The sequence below is a fragment of the Solanum pennellii genome, chromosome 4 (assembly GCF_001406875.1).
Source record: "Solanum pennellii chromosome 4, SPENNV200".
Taxonomy (NCBI): Eukaryota; Viridiplantae; Streptophyta; class Magnoliopsida; order Solanales; family Solanaceae; genus Solanum; species Solanum pennellii.
In genome coordinates, this window is record NC_028640.1 from 73,336,730 (window position 1) to 73,346,355 (window position 9,626).

The window sequence follows — 9,626 nt, forward strand, 5'->3', positions numbered from 1 at the left end:
AATCATAAACGAGAATAGTTAGGGGGAAGAAATGGAAGGAGAATACTCTACACTTTTACTATTTCTAGAATCAATTTTCTACGATTAGTTAATTTTTAAATTCAAATAGTATCACTTATATTAAAACGAATCGAATCAATAATTATTATCCGGTGATTGAGGAATAAGGAATATATGTGTCGATGCCGGCTTCTAGACACTTTATTTTGCCACGTGGGACCGTACTCTACTCATTGTATTGACCGGCCAACATGGTTGTATGATTAGTTGTGGCCTTGTGAAAATAATTATGTCACTCCAATCACGTGATTTCAACGATACAGCGGTCAAGTCAAAATTTAAAATTTATCAAAAATTTAAGTTGAATTAAAGAAATCATAATTTGAAAAAAAAAGATTCGAAATTATCGTTACGATACTAAACTTTATAAAAAATTTTTTACCTTTGTACTTTTTAAAACTTTATTTTAAAGGTAAAAGGTCCTCCATAAAGTTTGATATCGTAACAACAATTTCAATCAAAGTTCGAATATATTTCAAACTTTTTCCCTTACAATTTATATTCATTTTAATTTTGAAATTTGATATCCAATTGATCATTTTAATATTTTCAATTTTCAGCCAGTATGTTGAGTCGGTGGTTCTTGTAAAAAATGAACATTCAAATCAAGTATTCGTATTGAATTACTTTATTAGTTTCTCATTGGACGATCATGATATTTCAAAAATGGAAGAAGAACATCACCATTTTTGTTCAAAAAAATTAAAGACAAATGAGGCTATGCATAGAAATTTCATTCACCAATACACAAAATTAACAAATAAAAATCAATGTGATTCTCAAATACATTTTTTTTATGTAACTGTTTTTTCTTCTTCACATAATCATCAAGTATAGACTAATCAGCAGTAATGACATTGTTGATCACTCAACTGACTGATTTAACTTTCTTTTGGTTCAATCTTCAGAGAGAATATTGATACATTCATAGCGCGGCGTGGAAATTAATCAGAAACTTTCTTCAAATTTGCAACGTACGTCAAATATATAGTCCATGCATATGAAAATGAACTATTAACCAATGGCTGCGAAAGAGACGTTAACAGATTCTTAGTGATCAGAATGAGAGAAGGAGTTGAACTGAGCATTTAACTCAATTTGAAATTAGTGAAACAGGGCAAAAATAAGCTTTTCAGGAAGACATAATACATGAACAAACACTCAAACTTGATCTCAGTTAGCAAGTAAGCACTCGAACTTTGAGAGTTTACACCTAGACACCTCAACTCATGTCCAAGTCAGTTGAACACTCCAACTTATAATAGACACCTCCAAATTTATATGTCGTGTCAGCATTGGGTGTCCACGAGATACATCAGGGGTGAGTTGGAGTGCTTATTTACCGATTGAGGCAAAAATTGTGGGTTTTTTTTTATGTATTATGTCTTTCAGAAAGGCTAATAGTCAGAGTACAGAAGTGCTGGACTATCTCATTATAGATATTGTACAAGTTCTATTGAAACAAAGACTAGGAATGTGAATACCTGCAAATGGACAGGGACTACTTTATATGTCAAGAAATCACACAATGGCCAGTACATAAGTCCATTAGTCATTGTTGGGATCAGGTCTCGTTTCAATCTTGCAACGATTTCTTCTCCATTCTCACCTGAACATCCCAAACAAAATAGATTGAACGAATTAGAACAAGTAGAGAGAAATGAGATAACAAATCCAAAAGAAAGGGCAACATGAGAATCAGTTCAGCCAACAAATGATCTTATAACAAATAATGCAGAACACTCCTAAAAGCTACTCTGAGAGCATCACATCTAACTGATAGAATGTCCATGATCACCGTATAGCCAAGGAAAGTAAGATTCTAACAGAAATAGCCTATCCTCTGTTGAAAAGGTCTCGACATAGGCTATTGTTTTGTTTCAACTTCATTAAGTAAAGTTATTAACAGAAAGTAATAGCCATATACATTTCTCACAGTATTGGTGCATAAAGTTCCGTGATGAATGTAGTAGCCATACTACTACAACAACAACATACCCCGTGTAAATCCCACTAGTGGGGTCTGAGAAGGATAAAGTGTATGCACCCCTACCCCTACCTGGTGAAGGTAGAGAGGTTGTTTCTGATAGACCCTACACTCAAGTAAAACATATCAAAATCAGTAAGAAAAGTTATTAACAAGAAGTAATAGCCATATAGTTAGGAGACATTTCCGCTATTAGAGATTTCTAGAGAAGTATATTAGCTTTGATCAAATGCATATGGTGTGATGATGATCCATATACTAATCAAGAAAAGTAGTAACCTAATTGAGCAACAGTTAAAATGAATGCATACCTTGTAGAGCTGCATTGAAAGAGAAAAAAGTAGAATTAATGACAGGCCCATAAGCGAAATTCCCTAGCAACAATTTCTTCAAGGTAGAAACAACATCTCTCTTTGGTAATACTCTCCCCATAAAGTTAAACCACTGATGTTGTGCTGTTCCTAAGATCATCAATGCAAACCCAGCCATTCGCAAAGTCCTTATTATATCTAGAGAATCCGAAGGTGTCATCGCAATCATCTGACCAATACAAACAACATCATTATTCAAATTTTGAAATATTTGATCAAATCAAAACAGTAACAACTACAACTATGCCACAATTCCGGACTATTTAGGGTCACGTACAGAGACGGATGCAGAGTAGATTCACAGGGTTAACAAAACCCAGTATTCTTTACAATATCATAAATATATATCTGAAAATCACTAAAATTGCAACTAAATATCAAGTTCTAAACATATAATTGCAAAAGCACAAAGGCTTAAGTTATGTTAACATAAATATTGAACCCATCAAATTGAAAGAGAACTAGATGCATCACACAACTGTGATAAGGTATATGGATCATCCAGGGGCGTAGCTAGGTAGATATAATCTGAAGCCTCTTCGGCAGAAAATTACATTATAAATGTATAAGGTTAAAATTATATTTTGTGCATATATAGTTGATGTTGAACCTATGGCTTCTTTGTATAGTTAATTCTTAACATTTTTGAGTCCTACACTCCTATTAGTAAAAATTCTATCTCCGCCGTGGGATCATCTCACTATATCAAAAATGAGTTTTAGCAAGCAATTAATTAGCAATTGCCATTAAATATGTATTTTTAGCGGCAATTAACACTCTATGTAATGTCCCTAAAGGCTTTAGAGACATTAGATCTAATGACACTTAACAAATGCCGGTAAAGACTAAAGATTTTAGCACTCTTTATTAATATGTCTATTTATTGCCGCTAAAAGTTGTTTTTATCGTCGTGTCTATTCATCTATGTCAATTCCTCTATATTTGGACGAAGGGCCGAGTTAGAAGGTTACTCACGGTTCGGTCAAACTAAGAGAATGTTTGGATTAACTTAAAAATTGATCAAATATACTTTTAATTCATTTTAGCTTTTGGAAGTACTTGACTAACATTAAAAATAATTCATAATAAATTTTTGAATGAGTTTTAAAATATTAAAAATCAAAAGTAGGCCTCCTTTGTTTTTTGTTTTTTGTTTTTTCGACATAATAGTCATTTTAAATTTGACTTGTATTTTATTTGTATTAAAAGCTTTTTTTCAAAAAAAAAAAAAATCAATCCAAACCAGCTTTTAAGCAACTTCTCTACCAAAAAAATCCTTTAATCTATTGGATTAGTAGAAAGTTTACCCAATTATACTTTTCTACTATTATTCGCGACAAATAATAACAACCATCCAAACAGGGCTGTTGGATTATGGATCATCTATTCAGCTATATCATTTCCATCTATTTAGACCAGAGGCGGAGCTAAAAAATTACTTATTGTTCAGTTAAATTCAGTAACTTTAGTCCAAACCGAATTTAGCGCATGATATCACTATCGTAAAATCTATACCAATTTCATTTTAACACTAAGCAATAAATCACATAATTAAGCAAAACGAGAGAATACCTGAGAAGTAATATCAGCAGCAGCAAATATAACAGCAGAAGAAATAGATTTCGTGATAATCGGACGAGATTCAAGAGCTCCCAAATACCACGCCAAGAATCCAATACGCGTTTTCGCAGAAGGTGAAGATGAATTTGATTTTCGAATAGAAAACGGAATCGAAAGGAAATTGGATTTAGAGATTTTAGTTGCTGAAGTGTTCATAGATCGAGAAGAGTAAACTCTGCATTGTTGATAATGAGAAACAAAATTGGACTCAGAAATTGAATTATTGAACACTAAACGATGCTTTGATTGTTGAATTATGCTGCGTTTTGCTAATTTAGCAAGATGATCGATCCCCATTTTTACTTTATGCTACTGTTTTTTTTTTTTGTATGTTTGTGAATTTTGGGAACCAAAAATGGCGGGGATTTATAGATGCGGGAAAAAGGGAGAATATCAAATTTGGACCCTTATGTTTAAGATTAGGCTCAAAATAGTCCTTTTTAGTAAGCACTGAACAATTTGGATCCTTTAATTTTGTTGGGTGTAATTTCACAAGTGAGATTTGAAAAATAGAAATGCGTAAACTTTATATACTTGCCTATGAACATAGAGAGGTTGTTTCTAATAGACTTCCGATTCAAATAAAATGATCAAAATCGGTAAAAAAATGAAATATATTAATGAAGATTTTGTAAAAGAAGAAAAAGGTTAACACGTCTAGTCCATGTTAAGGTATTTAATAATTTAATATCGTTTGTTAGATTTAACAGTAACAGTAAATATATAGTTAATCATAAAATATCAAGAAAGTCTCTTCAAATTATAATATATGCAACACAAAAAACTTATACTAAACACGAAAAAATAATGAAAATTACACCTCAAAAAACTGCATAATACTCTATAAAATTATATATCTAAATGTGAGTTTCGACTCAATATATATTTGATAAAGACCGATAATATTAACTTTTGGCAAACTTAATGAATCAAAATTCATACTTTAAAAGGTCATTTTGATATACTCTCAAACATAGGAGATCATTTTTGTTATTTTTTTGTCAAATCAAAAGATCAAATTAATTACAAATTAGTCCTTTTATTTTTAGTTGACTTTAACTTTCTTTTCATTTACTCAATCCTCGTGTTTTATTTTCAATTATATTCCAAAAGATCTCATCTGATTATTGGAGTAATATTGAGGAAACATGCTTTCGCACTCATTTGCCAGCCATTTTTTGGCACGTCAAATGAAAAATATTAATTTCCACAAAACATATTTAATTCAAACTTCGATTTCATTTTCCACGTTCATATGCAAAATATTCTTGATATTATGCGGAAATTAAGTGCGTCTTAATTATTTTCTTAAAAAAATTAGGATTAAAAAATAAGAAAATAACATGTGGTGAGACAGATCTAATCAAATGCAAGTAAAAAATGTTTTGACCAAAAAGCTAAAGGGCACACAAATCGGCTTTTATGGGCTTGTTCCGTGCATGATTACTCCTTTATCAGTCTCTTGGGATGACAAAAGGACGGGTTGAGTTAAAATTGAAAATATTATAAAATATATATATATATATATATATATATATTAAAAAAATAAAAATAAAAATTGAGTTGTGTCCCAATTTGTCCAAGTTTACTTTGATCTCATGAAATGGGTTTAAAATTAGGTTGGGTCTTGATTATCCAATTTGATTCGCTTACACTATGTTTGGATATTTGTTACCATTGTATTATATTGTATCATTACTATACCGATAATGTTTGTTTTGATTATTACTTAAAATGTATAATATTATATTGTTAAATTTCGTTGTTACGTAATAATGAGAACCCCTATTTATAGAATAACCAATTTGGTGTGTTCTCATTATTACTTAATTTATTTTTTCAATTATATCTTTACATAATATTTCAAAATACAATTTTACCCTTTATCTTAATTATTTAAATCTAGTCAAATCTCCTACCCTAGAATAATTAAGGATATTTAAGTAAATTTGTAAATTACAATACAGTACAATACAATCTAACCAAACAACTAAAATGTTATTAAACGACAACAAATAATACAATCTAGCCAAACACATTACAACAAAAACAACTTTTAGCGGCAATAAAATAACACATGAATAAAGAGTGTTAAAGTCTTTATCGGCATTAGTTAAGTGTCATTAGATTCAATCTCTCTAAAATCTTTTGGGACATATACAAAGAATGTTAATTACCGCTAAAAGTACATATTTAGCGGCAATTGCTAATTGATTGCTGCTAAGGTCATTTTTGATGTAGTGACATTGTAACTATCATACAATACAATAGAGTATAATACAATACAATATATTATGAAACAATGGGTAACAGAGATCCAAAAACAAAGTGTTAATCTCAATAATTTTACATTAGTATATATTATTTAAGTTTTATATCCATAATTTGAGTTTCAACCAAATAAAGTTTTTTAAAAAGAAGTTACAAATGGATAGAGAAATTCTAAAACAAAAAATATTATCATACTATACGATTTACACCCAACCCGTCTAAAAGAAAATAATTAATAGCCTTACTAGTATTATAATAAAAATATAACTCTATCATGAAAAAAAAATTACTTTCAAATAGTCAAATAAAAATATAATAATTTTGACATATGACAAAACATGAAGACCAATGATAAGGAAAAACTAAAATTTCGTTACGTATTAAACAAGAAATGTTACATAATATATAATTACTTTCATAGTGTTACCAAATAAAAAAGATATAATACTAAAACTTATTATTTGAGTTATTCTCAATTTCTTTATCTCTATAGATTTAAACTTATTATGTATCATTCAATTATTCAAGAATGATGAGGGTCAACAATGTTAACTAAATATTTTAATACATAATTTGTGTAAAATCTGTTAGGTAAGTCTCGAATATTGACCGTTGGGCGTATATTCGGGCGCTTAGGGTGTAAGTCTTACAGAACTAAGCCCCAGACTTGAGTTTCGGGGCGTTTTGCTAGAGTCCTGCCACCCTAGGGCTAGTCCCAACGAAGTATTTTAAAATACTACATTACATCAATGCAAATAAAAAGTCTTATAATGGGTTAAAATTGAAAATTAAATTGGACTCAGTTTAAAATTTTCTTAAAATGGGTTAAGACTTGAATGAGTTAATATTGAACCCAATTCAAATTCTTGAGATCAACCCTTAAAATTTTGAACGAGTTGGGTTATTAGCTATAATTGAGCTCAGTTTTTGACACCTCTAATCTCTTCTATAAAACTTTGTTTGAGGTTAGGTGTTCGTTATATCGTCAGTGGTCGAAATAAATCTTGAATTTACCATGACATCCACACGTCCATAAACGTAAAATCTCATTTTTATTAGATTAAAAATGAGTTTCGACTAAGTATATGAACCTTGCATCTCCTCGCCTTCCACCTCACACCATGTCACTGTGGAGAAGGTGTATAAGGAGGTGTATACTGGTGTATCATTATCATATACTGCATCACATATTATTATTTTACTTTTTCGTGTATTTTAAAAATATTTATTTTTATTATGCTTTTTAAAATTTATTGGATGATATGAATGAATTGTTTATTGTTAATTTATTTTGAATTATTTATTTGTTTTGTTAAGTTGTCAGAGTTTTTAAACATTTTGTCTATTATATACTAGTTATAATCTTTTGATCGGTTGATGTATTCATATTACTTTATTTATATCTCTTTGATTTTCAGTCTAAGACGATACTTTCTCGAGAATTTGAGCGAGCTAATTGGTGTTTAGGGTCTGACTCCCTCTATCCATATTTTCTTATCTTACTTTTCAAATATAGTTATAGTTTTCTCAGAAGAGTTTATTCAGTTATATTAATTTGCACCGATGACAGTAGGTCTTGAGGTGTATTTTATTACTTCATGCTTATTATTTTTATTTTTGAAATTTATATTTCTACTTAGAAATTTGACTATTCGTTTTGGATAGAAGAGTGACTAATATGTCAATAGAATATGAAGATATCAGTATAAATTTTGGATAATGACACGACACAAAACATTGATGATGAATTTATTAGACTATAAATAAGTCATTTTTATCAATATAATTATAAAAACCTTCAAATTATATCAAGCAAAAATCCTTTAACTTTTTCTTTCTCAAATTATCACCAAAGAATTCTATAAAAAATATATGAATAGAAATTCTCTCACTCATATTTTTCTCCTTTAGTAAATAATATTAAGCATTCAAAACATTATAAATTATAGCTTGATCGTAGGATCACTCATATTTTTCTCCTTTAGTAAATAATATTAAGCATTCAAAACATTATAAATTATAGCTTGATCGTAGGAGCATTTTATCTTTCAAAAACAATAGACATACTCCTAATTATTTATAACATTACAAGTATTTACATTGAGACAACAAAGGAACTCTTTTGGTATTTTTTCAACAAAATAGAAAAGGCTGTGTCATATACATTGCCTCTTTATTTTTATTCTAGATTGTTTTAAAAAGTTTCTTTGTTTGTAAATGTGACACTACATTTCGTTGTTTGAAATTATGTTCAATACTCAATATCTTCAATTACCATATTAATTATCTTTTTTAATTCATTGCTTATAACAATTACTATTCTTAGTTCATCTCGTTATATTCATAAAAATTCATAAAATCTAGTGGATTAATCTTTGATCGTCATATTCTATTTACTATTAATTCTAAATATAAATTCAATCAACTAATCTATATCTTAAATTTTAGTTTAAACAAATATCTTCGATAATTTATTCGCCTCAAATTTCCTCAACATGTTTTAATATAATTTTTTAAAATTGTATTATATTAAATCTTTTTCATCGCGAATATATTGAAATTACCTCGACAAAGAAGTTGCTCAGACAATAAACACCTTTGCTTTTTTTAAGAATATATTTTTTCTTCTTGTTGGTGAATATATAGAAAGCAAAAGCTTAAAAAAAAAAGTTCATAAAATCTAATGGAATAATCTTTGATCGTTATATTTTACTTATCGTTAATCCAAAAATACAAATTCAATTAATTAATTTATATCTCAAATTTTAGGTTAAACAAATAACTTCAATAATTTACCCTACTCAAACTTTCTCAACATGTTTTGATATAATTTTTTTTGATTGAATTATATAAAATTCTTTTCATTCACGAACATATTGTAATTACCTCGATAAAAAATTTGCTCAAACGATAAATACTTTTGCTTTTTTTAATAAAAAAAATATAGAAATTACTCTTTTTTCTTGTTGGTGAATATATAGAAAGCAAAAGCTAAAAAGAAAGTTCATAAAATCTAGTGGGTTAATTTTTGATTGTTATATTTTACTTACCTATAATTCTAAATACAAATTCAATTAATTAATCTACATCTCAAATTTTAGATTAAACAAATATCTTCAATAATTTACCCTCCTCAAACTTCGTCATAATTTCTTTAACTGAATTATATAAAATTTTTTTTATTCACGAACATATAGAAATCATCACGATAGAAAGGAGTTGCGAAAAATAAAATAAAATGGGAAGGAAAAATAAAAAGTAAAATAAACCTTTGGGCTTCGCCTATAAATAGTACCTACTACTGATTAATACTTGCA

General features: G+C 28.7%; 1 protein-coding gene across 1 annotated transcript; it reads right to left on the minus strand.

The window, feature by feature from the left end:
- Positions 1 to 762: 762 nt before the first annotated feature.
- Positions 763 to 4,359, minus strand: LOC107017300 (protein SYM1-like). The gene is made up of 4 exons (XM_015217563.2): positions 3,991 to 4,359; positions 2,359 to 2,587; positions 1,545 to 1,669; positions 763 to 1,085 (listed from the first exon to the last, which is right to left on the minus strand). The coding sequence occupies exons 1-4, from the start codon at positions 4,333 to 4,335 to the stop codon at positions 1,005 to 1,007; spliced, it is 780 nt and encodes a 259-aa protein (XP_015073049.1). The 5' UTR covers positions 4,336 to 4,359; the 3' UTR covers positions 763 to 1,004.
- Between the last annotated feature and the right edge of the window lie 5,267 nt (positions 4,360 to 9,626).

Bases quoted from the DNA above. Each gene is read 5' to 3' on its own strand.
- LOC107017300 (XM_015217563.2), bottom strand. From the start codon at position 4,335: ATGGGGATCGATCATCTTGCTAAATTAGCAAAACGCAGCATAATTCAA. The intron at 1,670-2,358 runs GTATGCATTCAT...TGGGATGTTCAG, and splicing joins TTTCAATGCAGCTCTACAAG to GTGAGAATGGAGAAGAAATC. The intron at 1,086-1,544 runs GTATTCACATTC...TCTCTTTCGCAG, and splicing joins TAGTCCCTGTCCATTTGCAG to CCATTGGTTAATAGTTCATT.